General features: G+C 40.1%; 1 protein-coding gene across 2 annotated transcripts; it reads left to right on the forward strand.

Annotated features, from left to right (window-relative positions):
- Positions 1-1,263: 1,263 nt before the first annotated feature.
- GFPT2 (glutamine-fructose-6-phosphate transaminase 2) lies at positions 1,264-19,501 on the forward strand. Of its 2 annotated transcripts, XM_050905417.1 has the most exons (20): positions 1,264-1,315; positions 6,344-6,451; positions 7,085-7,183; positions 7,862-7,987; positions 8,566-8,624; positions 9,140-9,274; positions 10,782-10,843; positions 12,407-12,490; positions 12,521-12,533; positions 12,755-12,891; positions 13,604-13,767; positions 14,314-14,409; positions 14,520-14,617; positions 14,950-15,070; positions 15,390-15,547; positions 15,679-15,793; positions 16,407-16,534; positions 17,248-17,415; positions 17,858-18,019; positions 18,637-19,501. In XM_050905417.1, exons 1-20 carry the CDS (start codon positions 1,309-1,311, stop codon positions 18,679-18,681), a joined length of 2,085 nt encoding a protein of 694 aa, XP_050761374.1. In that variant the 5' UTR covers positions 1,264-1,308; the 3' UTR covers positions 18,682-19,501. The 2 variants fall into 2 exon arrangements, with proteins under 2 accessions (XP_050761374.1, XP_050761373.1); XM_050905416.1 differs by lacking the exon at positions 12,521-12,533 and having other exon boundaries at positions 12,407-12,486; positions 12,774-12,891.
- Positions 19,502-20,504: the final 1,003 nt, after the last annotated feature.

The following is a 20,504-nucleotide window of genomic DNA, read 5'->3' on the forward strand; positions in this document are numbered from 1 at the left end:
TTTTGTAGTTGAAATGTTGATGTTCCAAACTTTATCCTTCATTCAACCTCTCCATCAAGAGAAAAAGTGACAAATTTTGAAGGAACTGCTATTTTATGAAAAAAATGACCTACAAAAAGAAATGCAAAAGAAAATGAGCCCTGAAGTTCTAGCTTAAATTAGACACCTTGTGCTTGAGTTTCAATAACTCTACATATAAGATAACTAGGATCATCTCTATGAAATATTTTGGTACTTTTTAATAAGGAGGAAGAAACTGTAAGCAGGCTGAATCATCATGAAACTTCACGTATTTTTAAAAAATCATGTTTGTTCAAACAGCAGCTTGAGCTACTTCTGCAAATGCTTGCAGTCCAAGCACACTGCAAGGCACGCGCTTTAAAAGTCACCATTCCTTTTGCTTGGAGGAGGCTCCCTGAGGTAAGAGATCACAAGTTTCTTTAGAAGAAGATAAAACTCGAGCCTGCTGCACGGGTCATGTCTGCAGGAACTTCGCCCTGCAGACGATGCCGGCCAGGCCGGGGCCTCTGGCCTTCCTCATCCTCGTGGCGTCTGCCCCCAGAAGAGAGCCCAGGCCAAGAAGAAGAGGCTGGAGGAGGCTCCTGGAGCCGATCTGCAGTTTCTTTCTTGCCAAGCAAACGGAAGAGACCACACAGACTGACCAGGAGTTTAGTCTGCTACTGCAGGGAAAGGCTCTCCCTCAGGTGGAGGCCGATGGCCCTCGCCTTTGGCCCTCGTTCAGCTGAGCATGAACGCAGGTGCTCTCGGTCCTGCCTGTGCAGATGAAGTTGGCTGCTGAGCTTGTGTTTCTAAATGCTTGTGGCCGAAAAGGCTGGAAAATGGGGGACACCTTCCCCAGCCAAGCTGGGAGAGGGGCTGCCCTGCCCCTCCGCCTCAGGCCGGGCCACGTTGCCCTGACAGGACGGACCGCTTCGCCTCCCGTCCGGGCTTCTCCGGGTGCGGAGCCCGGGAGACCCCGCCGCTCGCCACAGCCCTCGGCGGCCCCCAGACGGGTCGAGGCTGGGCGCAGCCCCCGGGGCAGGGCTGGGCCGGGGGCAGGGCGCGAACCACCGCGGCCTCCCGCCCCCGGGCCGCCTCCGCGCCGGGGCTCTGCCCCCGCCGTGCACCCGCTCGGGGCCCCGGGCGGAGCGGCTCCAGCGCCCGCTCCCCGGCCAATGAGCAGGGAGGCAGGGGCCGACCCGGCCGCACTATAAGAGCCGGGGCGGCCAGGGAGGCGGCAGTCCCCGAGTGAGGCCGTGGGGCGGGAGGCGCGTTTCCTGTCAGCGGGAAGGACCGTGTGGTGCGACCATGTGCGGTGAGTGACGGGGCCGCGGCTGCCGCCACTGGCCGGCCGTCAGCGGCCGTAGGCAGCCCGGGGCCGCCGCAGCACTTCGCCTCCCGGGCGGGACGGAGCTGGGGGCGTCCGCCGGCCGCGGCGGGGGTCGCTGGTAAGAGCGAGGTGCCTGCGGACAAAGCGGGCTGTGCCCGGGGCCGGCCGCCTTTTCTGCCGGGGTGCGGGACAAGGGCTGCTTTGTCCCCGAACTGAGGGGCGTCGGGCTGCCCCGCTGTGACAGCGGGTCCCGGGGCTGCAGAAACCCGCCGTCGCTGCCCCCCCCCCCCCCCCCCGCAGCGGGTCCGTTCGGGACCGGCCCCGCTGCATCCATTTTGTGGGGATGGGAAGGGAGAATGACCGGCTCTTGCGGTGATGGCAGGTAAAGGTAGAGCTCCTCCGTCCGCCCCCTTCTCCCAAGGAGAGGGGATTGATTGCCTGTCTGTTCCCCGCAGCCTCGCCTCTCTGGGTCCTCCGTGTCCGGCGGCTTGTCCTGGGTCTTGTGATCGGAAAAGGTCCCGTTCCCACCGCCCGGCTGCTCCGGGGGTATCTCGGCTGCCTTGTTAACCTTTGCTCCTCCTGGTCCGGATGCCTCGGTGCATCACTGCTTTGGCTGCTGCACAGGCTTCTTGATGCGCTTAGCTCTGTCTTTCCTAATCCAGGACTAGGGATTAGTTGTGACTCACTTCCCAACTGCGGCGATAGGAAGAGTTTGTGGTTTTCAAACAAAGGCTGTGAAGGAGCTTAATTCTTAGCTGATGTGAGTTTATTCACCTGCCTTTATGTAATAAAGATGAGATGGTGAAGATAATGCCTACCTCGTGTATACAATTGCTTAGATATGCTTTGGATCAGATTAAAATCAAAGTGCGGGTTCAGAAGCTGCTGATGCAATGCATTTTAGTTATGGAGGAAATTTTAGTGAAACTTTACCTATCCCTTCACTGAAACCTCCTCTCGGGTCTCGAAGGATACTTTTGTTGAAAGTAGAAAAATTTGTGCTTGTACTACTTAGCCATCGTGAACAAAACCTCTTTTGTGAGACGCAGGCTGAAAGTGAGTTGAGTTACCGCTTCCAAAAATGTACTTTCCAAGCTAGATATCTTTTCCCTGCCTCCACATCCTCTTTAATTGTAAGCTTAGAGCCAGGAGTCCAGTAAGCCTCTTTCACTTGAATGGAAACACAAGGTGGTATTGTCTGAGCTCCTATGTGACTCCCAGGTCGCTATCAATGAGACGAACTTGGTGTCTTCTAAACAAAACCTCTTCAGGTGAGAGACTTGGCTCAGTGCCTAAGCAAACCAAAGCTATTGGTGGCAAGCACTAAGCAGTAAGATGTGTAATGGTAATATCAAAAACTTAGCATAACTGGGCTGTATATTGATTGGGAAATGAGGGTGTTAACAGTGTTAAATGAGTTTGGTAAAACATCTAGCTTGGGGTGGAGTGACTGACTCAGTATGAAATGGCAGAGAGCGCAGCAGTTCATGAAGCGCAGTGAGAGTAGTGCTAGTTTTCTTCCCATCACCATTTGGAGACCTTTTACGTGACGTTTGTTATCATGAAAGATATCCCATATCTTCCTTGCTATGCTGATCTGCTGTAGGAAGTGCAGGAGTTCTTGAGGTTGAAACCAACAGTTTCTAAATTACTTTTTTTTTGTTTTTATTTTTGCATATCTTCCCAGGTTTAAGTGCTTAAAATATGTCCTGTTGTGTTTTCTCTGACTTCAGGTAGCTCATGAAGATTTAAATCCATTGTTTTCTGTTTTGAAAATACATAGTTCATTAAATACTGCCATAAACACGCTCTTTAGGAAACAAAGTTGAGATCACACTCACATGTAAGAAGACAGTATAGCAAAAGTATGCAGGGTTTAAAAACCAGGTAAGGTGCTCTTATATTGATGATCTACCTATTTTAAATCAAAATTAGTTTCATCAGGATATGAAGTTGAGACTGGGACTTTCTCAAAGCTAAGTTTCTGGCATCAACAATGTGCTTACCCCAACAGAGGTATCCTTTTATTAAAAAAAAAAAAAAAAAAAATTAATTTTGTTCAAACTTCAAGTATAGGCTGCCCCCTTCTTGATTTTGGTGAAGTCTTGCAATTGCAAGAGTTCTTGTGGATTTTTCCCACAAAAAAATACTCAATTAACTTTTCCTCTTCTTGACGCTCCGCTTGCAATCCTGAAAGGGAAAGGGGAAACTCTAAAGTCTTGATATGCACGCAAAGGGATAGCCTTGCTTTCTGTGTCTGCACCTGATTAAAGCTGGTTTTAGTAATGGTTTAACAACCTTCTGTTTCTGTTTTGAGTATCTGATTCTAAAGGTAAGCCATACATGATTGACCCAGTTCATGCTTCTATGTAAACTCTGTAATTATGGAAAGTTATAAACTAGATTTAGCATTCAGATCAAGAGAGCAATGCCCTAGTAAAATGCTGCTTAAATGCTTTTATTGGATTCTATGTTTGTACGTATGACTTAGGAAAGTATTTCATTGCTTATGTTGTGCTGACAAATAAACATCACCTTACTTGATACATATCACTTCAGTATTGCTTTAGCTTAGAGAGTACTTGAGTCTTCATTGGGGAGGAGAGGTGCAAGCTCTGGAAATGGCATCTAATAGCTTGGGGAGGCCATTATAAAGTAACTTGCAAGCATCACAAAACTCTCTTATCATGAGTATGATTCAAGTAAAATTCAGTCATATTGGTTTGCTTCCAGAAGGAATTAAGCTACAAGAGGTCTTTATCAAAAGTTGTTTCTACATGAGTTGAGCAATGTGCTTTAAATCTAGCCAAAATGATGACTGAGTAGGGAAGAAAATATGCAAGTGGGTAAATCATGAAACAGAAGAGTACTAGAGAAATGGTGCTGAAAGTAAGATTTATTTCCTTTAACTGAAAGAGTTTATAATATATTCCTTGAGAAGTCAGGCTGCAGCTATTGCTTTCATTGTAAATGGCCTCTGGTGACTTCTGCATCTTCTAATTCATGTGTGTGGAAGCACAGCTACAGTTCCCTGGAAACAAGGATCTTTTTAACAATTGCAGCACACTGGTAGCATTGTAAGGACGGTCCCGAAGGAAGGTTCTTCCTGGAGCTCTGTGTAGTCAAAGATGCCACATGGAACATCCAAGGCTGATGCGTCTTAAATACATTGTGAAATCTGGCCTAGAAAGTAGAGCTGGATCTGAAATGAGGTGTGTAGCAATGTTTTGGAATGATGTTGAGAAATTTGTATTGAAGAAATTGAAGAACGCTGCTCTTGAGCTTGGTGGTTAGTGCCAGAGAACGGTAAATATCTGTCTGGAAAAATGATCAACAAGCTCTCAGTCTAAAGTGGCTGTATATAACCAGAGGCATTATTTTTCAAAGCATCCACGAAGAACAGTATTTAGCTGTTCAAATTCCCAAATACCTATTTAAATGCAACTATTGTCTTAATATCTCCGTTAATGTTGGATGCTCTAGTAATAATTAGGCTGGGCTCCTCATAAATCTCGCTTCTGTAGCAGAAAAGTATTTTCCACCCTTTAATCCTTCCAAGATAAATTCAGAGACCAATATAATAGTCTCTTAGTCTCACTGTCAAATCAACAGTATTAATGGCTTAAAACCAGTGGAGTAACCGAATTCACAATAATATTTATAAGGGAGATTTATTGGTGTATCATTATAACAGCTTCTTCACTACAGCCATTTACAGTTCAAAAGCCTTACTTGAAGGGGAAGAGGGTGTTAAATTTCGAACAAAGGCTTTCTCTATTTAAAACACTTGCTTGTCTGAACTGCCTATCTGTTGAGCTCTTAAAGTGTGTTTTTTGCTAACTGTAGTCTCCAGTCCTGACTTGTTGCTTGAAGAAACGGTTGAAACAGTGAAATCAGATGTTTCTGTTTTATTGGGGTACAGATTTGCAAGAGTTAATAAAAGGGCCTATATAATCCTTATAAATGCGGAAGTCCGAGGAAGAGCAGTACGTGGAGAAAAGGAATGGTTGTGTTTTCCTTGGCAGGTGACCTTTTTATTACACCTTTTCTAAAGATAAAACAACATCCCCCAAACTCCTTTTAATGAAAAAATGCTTGTGTACTTTTGTCTTCCAAAGGAGAAAAAAAAAAAAATTGTGCAGGGGCGGGGTAGGGGGGGGAACCAGCCCCCAAACTAAAAAAGCTACTTCTTGGTTGATGACTGGCCTATTCAAGAGAAGAGGGATCAGACTTGCAGACGCTTCCAGGCTCTGTTTGCCGAGTAGGCAAGGAGTGAGTTCATGTCTTCCCTTATGATGCCTCTGTAAGAGTTGACCTGAGTAACACGCGGCAAGCAAATGATCTTATGTCTCTGTTGAGTTGGGTTTGGCAGGCAGCATTGTGTTGAGGCAGCGCAAAGGGTGAATGCTTGTTTTTTGGGTGACGCTTTTTTTGTATCTTCTGTTTCTTTCCTTTGTTGTCCTATCCTTTTAACTTCTGCCCTTTCTTTATGTTTTCTTCTCTATTCTCTTCCTGCTGAAGTGACTGTTGTATGCTGGAGCCTTTCAGAAATAGATGTTGTGCCTAGTACCTACCCGTGGGTATTTAAGGCCATGACTTTGATTACAAAAGTCTCCTTGTGTTAGTTCTGGTGAATATATTCCTTCTTTGAATGTCTGGATATGAAATAGATCATAATGTTCCCATTTTCAGCTGCGGTTTTCATGAAAAGTAGAAATTTTTTAAGCTCTCTCAGCTGTTTAACTCTTGGTGGGTAACATGAGGAGAGTGAAACTGGCCAGGAAAGCATGTGTGTTGTGTGGTGAAAATGAGGGTCCTGAGTCCTTTATTGTATTTGAACTCGTTCTATTTAAAAACCCGGTAGGAAGAATCATACTAAATGGGAGGTTGGGTCCCCCTAGGACCTCTCTGTGATACTAGTTTTAGAGGGTTTTAAATTGAGTCTGAAGGGATGCAAACTCTAAAAAAATCTTTGCTTCTTTTCTTCCCCCTTCCCCTTTTCTCTTTAAACAGGAATTTTTGCTTATCTAAACTACAGAGTGCCTCGGACTCGGAAGGAAATATTTGAAACCCTGATAAAAGGATTACAGAGACTGGAATACAGAGGATATGACTCTGCAGGTATGTAAACTAACTCAACAAATTAATTTTAGCAACCAATAGCTACTTATGTGACTTTTTAGGTACTTTCAACTTCTGCATGTTGGGTTTTTCTTTTTTTATCCTGCAGATTGAAAGATCAGAACTAATTACCTTGATTCTTGGAGTTGAAGAAGACTTCAACTTTCCTCAGGACTTTAAATTGGGTGTTTAGCTCTGTAATCAGATGGTGGTTGAGGTTTAGTACACGTAAGCAAAGCAAACAGGGTGTGAGGAAGAAGACCTCCATACAGGGTCATGTAGTTTTTGCCTCAGCCTTTTTTGTACGTGTGAGTCCCAGTGAAAGGATGAGAAAGATTAAACTTGTCTTTAAATTTGAGTTGGCTAATTTCATCAGGCAAAATATATCAGTCTGTCCTCAAGCAAAATTTGAGATGGCTCATGTATATTTTCATCTATGCAGTGGATACAGACTTCATCGAGTTGAATTGAACATACACAGGTCTAGCGACAGACTTCAAGTATATCCCTTTGAAGGATAATTTAAAAATAGTTGTTTTACTAGTGTGTGCTTGTCTGTATTTTCTCAGCCTTTTTTTCAGCCAGTGTATTTCATGCTTTAAATAACACTTGTGACTGTGTCCTATACTGTAGGAGTGGCAATTGATGGAAATAATAATGAAGATAAAGAAAGGTTCATCAAACTAGTTAAGAAAAGAGGAAAAGTAAAGGCCCTGGAAGAAGAGTTGTACAGTAAGTGTCTCGAAAATTACCCCTTTACTTTGGCCTCCCAGGCAGATATCTGCATCTCAACAGAAAGTCAGACCATGAAATTAGGGTTATGATCTTGAACCAGAAATAACTGCGTTGTGTAATCCAATGGCAGTTAAATTGTTTGTGCCCCCCAAATCTGCACTTGAAAAGCAAGCTGATCTTCAGGTGTAGTGCTGTGAAATTATCAGTCTACTCTGTCCTCTTTTTGTTGCTTATTTGTTCAAGACCTGGGCTCCCTTGGTGCTTTACTCAGATGATTTCTGTGCTTGGTAGCTGAAACATCGAAACATGGATTCTGACAACTTACGAGCATTTAAGCAGCTGGCCGTTGTCACAATCTGCTTTATGCAGTGCTTCCATCTGTGAAGAACTGAAGTTGTGTCTTAATACATTTACATTATAATTTGTAGGAATGAGGTCTGTTAGCGTACCTGTTAGTATTGGCTGAAAAAGCTCGTCTTGGCAAACAGAGTTTTAATCACAGTAGCTTGAACTATCTGAAGTGTAATGTCAGGAAAGCAAATGGTTTAAAAGAAAGCCAGAAGATAACTTCTAGATTTTTCCCTGTAGGAATTCTCTTAGTGCTTTACTAGTTGTGTGTGTGTGAGAGAGAGACTCAACTTTAAAGATTCAGTAAACCAAATTTCTTGTGTGTAGAACAAGATGACCTGGATTCAAAAGCAGAATTTGAAACACACTTTGGAATTGCTCATACTCGCTGGGCGACCCATGGAGTACCGAGCGCAATAAACAGTCACCCTCAGAGATCAGATAAAAGGAATGGTATGTAATCTCTGCAGCACTCTGGAACTGTATGAATTTGAAACGATTCAATCCACGTAGTACATATGTTCTCTGTTCTTACTAGTGTTATGGTGTCTATTTAGTATACTAGGGCTAAGCTGTTGCCATTCTATCTAGGTTAGACACTTTTGCAATAAAATGGCCTCTTCTGAGGCTAAAGTAACACTGTAAAAGATTAATGAGATCTGTTCTCTGAAAATTAATGCAAGTTAGTCAAAGTACATCATTCTTGTTTTAAAAGGTAAGACTCCGAAAATGTAAATGCATCAATATTGTCTGGGCTGGAAAAGGGAGATTTCGTATCACTTTTCACTTGAGATGGCTTGGTGCTATTCTGCTGGGTGTAGTTTAAAACTGTCTTAACGATTTGGAACAACCTTTGTATGCCTTCAGAATTTGTAAGCTTCTGCTGTCCACGTTGTGATAAACTGTAGGTCTGAAAGCTATAGCAGGTAGTTTCTAGTGTACTTCTAAGCTTTTTTCCCCTCTAATTTTGTGTTCTGAGTTAAATATCTTAATTTTTCATTACTGATGAATATATCTATTTTTCCTTTTAGAATTCGTTGTTATCCATAATGGAATCATCACAAATTATAAGGACCTGAGAAAATTTCTGGTGAGTCTGTGGCAACTTGATTCTAAAACTAGAAAGTAAATGCTCCACCAACTACCATCAGATCTGTCATGACTACTTTGGAATCTGAATTCAAGTTTCTTGATATAATCTATAAAGTAGTAGTGTGAAGGAGTCTGCCTAATAAAGATGCTCGGGAGCTGGTGAAGTGCAATATGTTCTTGTAATCCTAAATGCAAAGTACTTATGAGTAGAGTAGCAATTTGCGCTCAAAGTCTTTGAGAGTGTGTGTGGAGTGGGCTCCCTCCTGTCTCTTGTTGCTTGACAGATGCTAAGCAAGTCTTACTACATGTCTTAATAGAGTATTTCTGAAAGAGTAGCTATGACAGGATAAGTCTTTATATTTTGTCTATAGTGATATATATCCACTAGTCCAGTGTAGTGCTCCAAGCAGTCTGTCTTACTGTGCAGTTTCTGGTGGGAGGCAGCTGAGAGGCTCTTCAGTGTTTCTTGCCTGAGGATGAAAACACCTTTTACTCTTCTATATGATATTTCAGGAGAGCAAAGGCTATGAATTCGAATCTGAAACGGATACAGAAACGATCCCCAAACTGATCAAATACATGTATGACAACAGAGAGAGTGAGGACACCAGTTTTTCAGCCTTGGTAGAAAGAGTTATTCAACAGTTGGTAAGTGGGAAGTTCCTTCTTTCCTGTACTACAGTATAAGCTATTTGTGGGGTTCCTTAGTATTCTGCATTTATGCATTTAGATCTTCTGCAGGATTCCTTAGAAGGTGCTGCAAATAACGCTTTGTGGCCTCTAAACAATGCTTAATAGACCAAGAAATGAGATTAAAATTTTGGAAACTTCAAAGGCTTTTCAATAGTAAATCTTTAAATAGCATTAGCAGTGCTTTTTGTTTGGTGGTTTGTTTTTTTTCTTTTTTTCTTTTTTTTTTTTTTAAGCAAGAGGTTATCGCAGTTTAATGAAGCAGCTTAATTAAAAGAAATTAATAGGAGCCTCTGGGGGTTGAAATCTCTCATAAAGGGCAGTGTGTTCTTAAAGGCTATTCTGATCATGTTAAAACACTGCTGTGATTCAAGTTTGTCTAATAATATGCCTTGGCTCCCATATTTGGAAATAGATCTAACAAGCTGTACTGATTGATGGCATAGCTGGTTTCCAAACTGTGAAGTGGGAATCTACTGTTACTTAGTATATGAACGCTTAAAAACTTTGACAGATGCATTGCAAACTTGGAGAAAGCTTGCTTTGTTTCCTCCCCCAGTCTCCGGGCAGATGTTTTCCCTCTCCTTCCTGCAGTTTCTGACACTCTTTTCACCTCCCCTTTCTCCTCTCTAAAGCAGCTCTGTAGGATTCCCCTAGAGCAGGGCTGGAATACACACGAAGTAAAGACCTGTATGGGTCAAGAGGGAATAGTGGTGCAGCTACTTAGTTGAGGGGAAGGGTGACTTCACCTGACCGCAGAACAAGAGGAGAGTAGTCTAACTGGAGTCCCTGCGAGAGGAGTGAATGTTACTGTCTCTCTTCTGTTTGCAAGGTGGGGGGGCTTTTGCTCCTGCTTTTGGAATATTCCTCACGATTGCAAGCTGTGTTAATACTATAGAGTGGTTGATTGTGTGTTCCTGTTTTTGTTCTTGTGTTGTGGATTTTGGTTTGTTTTTGGTGGAGGGGTTGGGTTTGTTTTTTGGTTTGTTTTGGTTTTTTTTTTTTGGAAATACATAAGTCAGAATTTGCTGCTTAAACTAGAAGTAGTAACTCCAAAATTTTAGCTAAAAATGCATGACAGAATGCAGCTACATGCACATTCTTATTAAAAGTCTTACTAAAAGTAAATGTCTAACAGTCTTCATGTTGATTACGAGTAACATCTTGGAGATTTTCTTAGCCCTTGCATTAGAAGGTATTGCTTTTATTTATAAAGTGAGGCTAAGTGCTCACTTCCTGATCCTTCAGCTGTTGCACTGTTATGTGCATGTTAGCTTGTTTGCTCCATGACCAATTCCTTTAAAGGTGCAGTCTGCCCTCCAGGAAGAGATTCCTGATAGTAGTAAAGAGCTTTCCTTCACAGCCCCCTCAGGAAGAGGGGCCCCAGTTTAATGAGATGCCACCAATTGAGATAAGTTGTTTAGGAATTTTTTTTTTCCCTCTCTTCTGTTTGCATCGTTTCCAGGAAGGTGCTTTTGCATTGGTTTTCAAGAGCATCCATTACCCAGGTGAAGCTGTTGCTACCAGGTTAGTAAAAGTCCATTTTATACATAATTCGTGCTTTTTTAGGTTAAAAAAATGCTGACATCTCTTACAAAAACCCAACCCCCCCAAAAACTAGAATACTGATGTTTAAAGTGCTTAATTAACCAAAACTCAGAAGGTAGATAGTTGCACTAGTGGAATCCTTGTGAAGTGCAGCAAAGCTCTGCTGAGCATCTTTTCAACTGACTATTAAATAAAATTTAATTTAAGCTGTACTGACTGCAGGTCACAGAATTTCCAGAGGCTTGTGTTGTTCCTCTATAATCTTTAACTTGATTTTGTTTAATAAATTAGCTGTGACTACTCACTTTTTGAGGATGTGAAGACAGTAGTGAAAAGTAATCAGATGATGTTTTCTTGCTTCATGCAAATACACTTTCGGTTGGAGATTGTCCAAATGACACACTCAGAAGAACAACTCATTCCCATAGTCTGTCCTTTTATCTGTTACAGTGTGTCAATAAAGAAGCTCAGTGTATCTCTGTTTCTAAAGTGGCATTAAGAGCGTGCTAACATTTTTCCTGTATCAAAAAGGGGAGGGAAAGGGTATGGTTCAATTTTACTTCACATTGAATAAAGAATGAGATAAGTATGTTCAGGTTGGCTAAAATGCCATCATACTAATAGGTTATACAAATAGTGTTCTATAGCTGTCATAGCATTTATGAGTTTTTTCTGTGTAAGTTAACTTTCAGGAAATGTAAAGATATTAAAGTAGCAGTGGGAATAAAGACTGTTTTATACTACAACCAAAAAGCACGTTGCTTCTGTGGTCTAAAATGGGACTATATTAAAATTGTGAAAAAGCCAGCTGTACCATCACTCTAACTGGAGAACATCTTCTGAAATGAACTATTCTATATGTGGTTCAGGTTTGGGTTTTTAGGAGTGAGGGGATTAAGAGAAGCTAAACTTGTAATCTGAGGTGGTGGGGGGTGAATTACTCTCTTATTCCTGTGAGGTGGTTTTTTTTTTTTTCTTTAGTAAGCTCTTCAGTGTGACACATGACCCATATAATTAAAAAATGATCTTAATATTCTACAGTTTCAGAGGTGCAGTAGTGATGGTTGACATTTCTGAATTTAAAAGGCTAAAGAGTGGAACAGTATTTCAATAGTAAAGAGCACTGGAGCTTATTGCTGGCTTGCTTCAGAGGCAGAGTTTTTTAAACTTTGTCTAAAAGTTTTAAACTTTGTTTTAAACTTTGTTTAAAAACGGTATTCAGATTGGTGCCTGTGCTAAGCTGTTTCGTGATTACTGGAAGGAAAACAACTAGTTCATATACGTTTTCCTCTACCTGGGTGTAGTTCATGGGGAATGAATCACCAAGGCATGTAGTACTTATTTGTATAATATTTGGCGAATCTTACAGAAGCAAGCCAAGTTTATATAACTCCTGCCATGTAATGGCTTTAGGATCAGGGTTGAGGAGGAGCTTCCTATTTAGGAAGCTAGATGAGATATTGTCTTTCAACTTCAGAGATGTCCTTTGACTTCTTTGTATGCACCTTTCTCTTTATAAATTTGCGTGTTTTCCATTTGTAGGAGAGGGAGTCCTTTGCTCATTGGAGTTAGGAGCAAGTACAAGCTCTCTACTGAACAGATTCCTGTTTTATATAGAACATGTAAGTTGATAAATCCAATTACGTTATTTTTAAGAACTAAAATTATTGTTACTTTATGATTAGAAATTAGGTTAATTGGTCTTTGTACTAGAAAACTACCAGCTGATGCCCCAAATAGCTTCTTAGCTGAGGATGATATATTTTTATACTACTGAATGCGTAGTTCATGTAAAAGTCCCATCCCCCAAAATACTTGTGTAACTGTGATACCTTGAACCTGTATAGTCTGTAATCTCTAACTTGAACAGATCTGTTTTTGCTTTCAAAGTGTCTCATTTCTTTAATAGGCAACATTGAGAATGTGAAGAACATATGCAATTCACGAATGAAAAGACTGGACAGCTCTACTTGCCTTCATGCTGTTGGGGATAAGGCAGTAGAATTCTTCTTTGCTTCAGATGCAAGGTAGTAAAAGTATTTAAACGTTTCTCAAAAATACTGTTTTTCGTTTAGAAGTGAGAGAGTTCTGGAAATCTTACGCTGTCTTGCTGCTGTACAATTGTTCCCTGATAGAATAGCTTCTAATCCAGGTTAACTTGATAAAGCCCCCAGGCTAAGGTACTTGAAAAATGTGAAGGCTTTACATCAGCATTTGAACTGCAAACAAGTGCAATATCTGGCAATTGTTAACCTCTGTGTAAAATACATCCAGTGTAGGAAGGTAAGTTGGGTACAAATAGACACTATCAGCTGAGTATTTGGGCAGACTATAGGTTAGTCTGGGTTTTGGCATTTTAATCCAGCTATCAGAGGAGGAAATAGTGGTGTGGTTCCAAATTTAGCAGGAATGTGGATGTCAGGTACGCGTTTATCTCGGAAACAAGATCGTGACCTTAGGGATCCATCAGGGACACTGGGAGGCAAGATCAGATCAGCAGGAACTTGCTGATGCGAGATGCCGTGGTTCCCAAGCCTTCTGCTCCAGGTTCCTGTGAGAGTGCAGGAGGAGCAGCAGATGGAGCCATTTCCTTTAAGATGGCTTTATCTGTCGTTATGTCCAAAAGGAAGATAGAAGGGGAGCTGGAAGTGCTGTGTGGCATATTTAATTGCTTTGAGGAGTGCTGCTACCAACTCTTACTGACGTGTCAGGTTTGTCTTGCTTCTGTTTTTTCTGTAGTGCTATCATTGAGCACACCAACAGAGTAATTTTCTTAGAAGATGATGACATTGCAGCAGTAACTGATGGGAAGCTTTCAATTCACCGTCTCAAGCGTTCAGCTAGTGATGATCCTTCCCGGGCCATTCAGACCTTGCAGATGGAATTGCAGCAAATCATGAAGGGTGGGTTGAAACATCTGTAAACGACTGTCATCAAAGATGGATAGTTACTGACTGTTTGTGTAGTAGATAAGGCAGAAAACTGCTAATTTGTTGTGAAAATGACTTTGTTTGTATTGGGAGCTGACAATTCCAAGCTTTAAGACCAAGGGAAGATGGGCGGTATGGGACCCTACCCATTTTTAGCCTTGGAAAAGTCCTAGATACTTCTACTCATCTCAATATTTAGTGAATATATAACTAATGTTAACATGTTGTTGTAGTTATTGGCAAACTTTGGCTGTAAACTAAGAACTGAAGTGAAATACAGAAGTTTCCTTAAAAAGGAATTCAGTTACCTTGTCAGTGTTGGGAAATGAAACCAACCAAATAGAGCCAACTATCAATCCCTCCTTTCTTCTCACCTATTCCTAAGCTTTTGTTTAAGCTAACACAGTCAACTTAAATTAGCTTGTGACCACTAGTTGTCTTAAAAGTAATCTCTTTATAACTGTGATAAACTTCAAATAACAAACCTAAGCATTACCATGTAATGTTTTTTCTAAGCAGGTAACTTCAGTGCATTCATGCAAAAAGAAATTTTTGAACAACCAGAATCCGTTGTCAATACGATGAGAGGCAGGGTGAACTTCGAGAGCAGCACAGGTAACTCGGAACAGGTGTTCAAGCTGCAGTAAGGCTGCAAATTTTGAACATATTAACTAGAAAATAAAGTACACCATTGATACATGCTTTTTTTGTTTGTTTGCTTACAGTTCTGCTGGGGGGGCTGAAGGATCATCTGAAAGAAATCAGAAGATGCCGAAGACTGATCATTATTGGCTGTGGGACCAGTTACCACGCTGCAGTAGCTGTATGTTCAGCCTTAGCTGAAATGCATATATAACTCCTAGTTGCTGGGTCTTTAGACAACAGCTCTTCTTCTGTATCTCAGACTTTGCCTTTCATTGAGGGGTCTCGCCCTCTTATTTAGTTTTCCATTGTGCCACGTTCTTTATTAATGTTCCAATGCTGTTACCTACCATGCTAGAAATTAACTTTTTTCACCTTGGTTTTTAAAGCTCTGGTGAGCTGTAATTATCGATTTTTATAATAATAATCCATTTAGATTATCTCTGACTCTTAAGATTTCAAGACTTTTATGTGTGGCAATATTAACAAATATTGTGTGCTGCTTGAATACAGACTCGACAAGTATTGGAAGAATTAACTGAATTACCAGTGATGGTGGAACTTGCTAGTGACTTCCTGGATAGGAACACACCCGTATTCAGAGATGACGTGTGCTTTTTTATAAGTCAGTCAGGTGAGCGGCATTTACTGTTTGCCTTCAGTTGAGTGAAAACCGTAGAAAAGTTTTTAAAAGACAGTGATTTATTACTTTCTGCATGTTGCAAAGGAAGATGATGGCTAATGGGTCGGATTTGTCTTGGATGAAAGTTTCTTTCAGATTTGATTCAAACATATAGACAATAAGTGAGTGCTGAATTATTGTTTTCAGTTGCATTTTGCATTGTGTAAGTGTGGATGCAGTTATTTAAAACACACTTGTGTAGAATTTTATGCTTTTCAGGAATGATTACTATCCTCTGTCAACCTGAAGTCAAGATGTAAATGTTTTCCAGGTGAAACTGCAGATACGCTCATGGCCTTGAGGTATTGTAAAGAACGTCGTGCTCTAACAGTTGGCATCACAAACACAGTCGGAAGCTCAATATCCAGGGAGACTGACTGTGGTGTGCATATCAATGCAGGACCGGAGATAGGTGTGGCAAGCACAAAGGTAATTGCTGTTCAGTGTTTGACTTGTATACTTCAGTCCTGTGGAATCCAATTAAATTTTAATTGTAGCACTTCAAACTGAGATCTAACTCTCTGCAGGCTTAGCTGCTAAATGTTTTGTTTTGTTTGCAGGCTTATACCAGCCAATTTGTGTCTCTTGTAATGTTTGGCCTAATGATGTCTGAAGACAGAATTTCCTTGCAGAAAAGGAGACAGGAAATCATTAGCGGACTAAAATCATTGCCAGGTATATTGATATTTTGGGTTTGAGGAGGGATAGGGGATGTTTTTTAATGGGCAATATACAATACTACTCAGGGATGTTTCTTTCTCATTTAAGTTTCACTCTCCCCCTCCTCCTGAAGGGTAGACAACATAAGAAAAATGGACTATTAGTTTCTGCACTAATTGCCAATTTTACAAGTGCCCTTCCAAGAAACTTGGCAGGAAGATCAGAATTTTCATGGGTTGGGTTTTCTAATTACAATAAGGTAGTTTTGTATGAGAAATATTACTTGATCTCCTAAATTGATGATTTGAAATTTTTAAAGCCTTTCACTTTAAATCAAGATAGATAAAAGGAAACTAATTCAAGGTGACTTTAAAATGGATGTTCACAACTTCCATAGAAATACATATGGGATGTATGAGCACTGCTTAAACCAATAGTTGCTTTAAATTTGTTACTGTAAAAAAGGCTGGAGAAAATATCCTTAAACTGCAGTCAAAGATGAAAAGTTAATGGTTGAATTATATTAAGTGTATTTGTTCTAACAGACCATTAGAACATCCTACTACAAGCAAACTGTTTTTTCTAGTTAAAAAAGTTTTTAATATGTGCTTTTTGTGTGCCCCAATAGAGATGATTAAAGAAGTATTGTCCTTGGATGAGAAGATACATGATTTGGCTCTTGAACTGTACAAACAAAGATCACTGCTGGTTATGGGTCGTGGGTATAATTATGCCACTTGTCTGGAAGGAGCTCTGGTAGGAACCTCTCAGTTTTGTTGGATGTTATTTAAAATAATGTAGCTTTTGTGGCTTCTGCAACATAGTTTATTTCTAATATTTCATTACAACTTAATTCTGGTGCAGTAAAACTGCTATCTGTAACTAAGAGCATTTAGTCCTGTTGGATTGAACACATACATAAGGTGAACCTGGATATGATATCAGTTTCTTGTTTCTTTCACATAATAAATGCAGTATTCAATGAGTCTATTGAAAAAAAAAAAAAAGCAAACAATTTAAAATGCTGACCCATTTGAAAATAACATCAGAAAAACACAACGTGCTGATGTTCAGATGAGGTGCTCATGCAGGAAACTCATAAATTATGTTATGAACATTCTGGTGGGATGGACGTATATCCATCTCTCACAGAAGTTTGAAATGTTAAAGGTAGACTGCATTAGCCAAGGTTGTGCTGGGTGTTTGGTTCTTAAAGTTCCTGTTGATTACTCCATTTCTTTATCTGGAAATGCATGTGCACGGGCAAGCTCTGCTTCCACCAGCAGCCTGCTAGAAATCCCAGCAGACAAGCCTGTCTGTTTTCACTGTTAGCTGATCTTTGAAAATACCAACTTGATACCATGTGTCTGTATTTAAGTGGCAGATGTACAGCCTTGGTGTTTTGCTTCTTGTGGCTTTTATTTCTGATCTGATTTACTAGTAACTTGATGGCATTTGCTTTTTTTTAGAAAATAAAAGAAATCACCTATATGCATTCTGAAGGTATCCTGGCTGGTGAGCTGAAACATGGGCCATTAGCCCTAATAGATAAACAAATGCCTGTTATCATGGTGATAATGAAGGATCCTTGTTTCACTAAGTGCCAGAATGCTCTGCAACAGGTCACTGCTCGACAGGTAAGCTGTTTAACTAATACAGTGTCATAGGAAAAGAAATTGTGCACGTTGCATTGCTGCTGACTGTGCTCAGAAAAAGGATGTATTGGCGATTTTTTTTTTTTGTTTGTTTGTTTCATTATTAAGCTATAAATAAGATGCTATATCTGCACTGTAGGTTGTCATTACAGGTTAACACCACTAGTGAAAACTGATTGCATGTGGGTCCTTTGTTTGGGTTTTTTGTTTGTTTTGAAGCAAATGGAATAATGTTACAACTCTACAGGGTGAAAACATTCAAGTCTCACAAAACAGTGAATGACAAAAGTCATTACGCAAGACTGGCATTGTCTTTGTTAGCTACCTGAGCGTCTTCAAAGATACTACAGGCATACTGTGAACCAGTATTTCAAAGCGGTTCTAAGCCAGCTCTTCACTTAACACTGCAAAATTTTATTTTCAGGGTCGTCCAATCATTCTGTGTTCTAAAGAAGACACAGAAAGCTCAAAATTTGCCTACAAAACCATTGAGCTGCCTCATACAGTTGACTGCCTTCAAGGAGTCTTGAGCGTTATTCCTCTCCAGTTGCTTTCATTCCACTTGGCTGTTCTCAGAGGATACGATGTAAGTGCTTTCTGTATTTAGCACTCCAGTTAGTGCAGTTTTGAACTTCCTCCTACCAGTATAAATTGAGAGACCCAGATAAATGGCATATCTAACAAAGAACTATGATAATAGTGGAGCTTATAGTGGCTGTGGTGGTAGAGGTGGCATTTCAGTGCCAATTCTTCAGCTTTTTATTTTTTTAATTGGTATCCTTCTAAAAAAATTATAAAGATCATTTGCTTAGTTTGATTAGTTAAGCGTGCAGATAGGACTTTTTCAGAGAACTAAATCTTAAAATGTGATATTGCACTTTAAAATGTGATATTCCACTTTAACCTAAAATAGTTCAGTGCTTTGTATAGCTTAGTTTGTTGATGCTGGCTAGGTGTGTCAGTTTGATAATGATGACTGCTTTGGAAAGGTACCCTGTGCAAAACAAATATTTATTTGTTAGGAGGGTTTTGGAAGCCAGGATGAATAACAGTGAGTCATTATCTGCATATCTATAGTCTCTTGTGTGTGTGAATATGTCTAGAATAAAGCAGAACTCATTAGGAAGTCTAAAAAAAGCATGCTAAATGAACTGTCAAATGCATTACTCTGTCATATACTGAAAGTCTGTCTCTTCATTCTAGGTGGACTTTCCAAGAAATTTGGCCAAATCTGTTACTGTAGAATAACAGCCAAGAACATCTGATGTTTTTGTCACCCGACCTCTGAGTTATACTTGTAGAAATGTGTTGTTCTGAATTGATAGGTACACGTTTTTCTAAAGAGAATGACAGTGCTAACTGGAAAGTGTCAGAAGGATTTATCTTGCAGCTTTAAAAGCTTTTGATGTGCCTTGTACCCAAGTGCTTTTGCTCACAGCAAATATTCCTCTAAGTCCTGATATTGCCAAAGAAGATAAAAATTGTTTACACATGGTATACTGAATGAACTTTTCTACTGTGCAATATATATATAGCTCTCTTCAGAGTAACTGTGAACATTTTTTTTTTTAGCCTACACTACGTAACTAGTTTTAAAGATATAGTATTTATAACTACAATTGTATAGCTTTTTTTTTTAAGTTATTTTTTTAGTACATTGCTTATCTGTAGCATTGGTAATGCTCAGAATGTAAATACTGAGCATGTTGACACTTGTGTACAGTTGTTAGGGTTTTTTTCCCTACTTCAGCCTCAAACTGGAAATTTGTTGTCCCTCTTCCTCCCCAGCTTCCCCTCCTCCCTTTGCATCTGTTTTTTTCTATTTAACCAGTGATTTGCAAAGCTCTTCTGTGGCTGTAAATTCCCAGCTATGTTTTAGATTTCTGCTTCTTTCAACTAATTATTTGAAAAGCCAGAGCAACATTTTGTTTTGTATGCCACCCTAGCTCTTATTTGCATAACATGTACAGTGCAGCAAAATAAGGGAACTGGATGTCTTTCAAGTGATATTTCTGTTTGAAGACTGTACAATGAAATTACAATGCAATTAAAAGATTGTATAATTCTTGTTTCGTTTTTTTTGGTGGTGGTTCTTTTTTTAACTTGATGACTTCTCATCTCAAGTCTGAACACAGGTACAACACTGCAATACTCTGATACAAGTAGGAGAGACAGTGTTCTCCCCCAGTCTTGCCTGAATCCAGAGTTCTTTCGTCTGTTTCTTGGGTTAGTTCTTTCTGTGTCACACAGGTCTCCCAGGTAGGCACACCTTACTTTTCTTTATCCAGCAGCTGTGTTTCAAAATAATGTGTCAGGTTTGGGTAGCTTGCTCCATATCACCATCTTTCTGAAGCACATGAGTACAGGAGAATTGAATTTGGTGACTGTCAGTGTTTTGCCAGACACATACTGATACAGCAGCGTAACCTCTGATTGTAGCTTCTACTGTAGTTCACACCAGTTATTGATTAAACCTTTGTATTTTACCTTCTGCAGAGGTAGATGAATATGGGAAGAAATTTTGTGCAGGTGAAAATAGAAGCTGTGTCTGTATTTTTACATATGCTGTTTACAGTCATAAAATTGACTCCTTGGCCAAGAAAAAATTGCCATAAACTTGCATTTAATGTAGCATCTAAACTACAGATACTGGAATATATATTAAAAAACTCAACACCCTATACTGGCAAAGAAGAGGCTATGAAGTACATCTTCAAGCTAGGACTAAAGCCCTATTTTATTAATGTATGTATTTGCAAAAGCACACTTTGCTAGTTGTGAACTAACTACCAGTAGGAAGCATCTATAAACCTCAAAGAAATAAGGTAGATACACACGTTCTCTGCTCATTTGTTATTTTTGAACAGTCAGAAATCATAAGAGTTAATTTCTGCATTTTATTAACTAAATCCTTGACTAGTAAAGTTTGCTTTATGATATTCCTCTGCAGGCTTGCTTCTAAATTGAGATGTTTGAATGCTTATGTAGGTTAATAGCTTGAAAGTGTTACACTAGCTTGTTGTAATGGGCGCTTCTTACTGGAAACTGCTCTAGTACTTTTTATAACCACA

Source organism: Gymnogyps californianus, chromosome 14 (genome assembly GCF_018139145.2).
Source record: "Gymnogyps californianus isolate 813 chromosome 14, ASM1813914v2, whole genome shotgun sequence".
Taxonomy (NCBI): domain Eukaryota; kingdom Metazoa; phylum Chordata; class Aves; order Accipitriformes; family Cathartidae; genus Gymnogyps; species Gymnogyps californianus.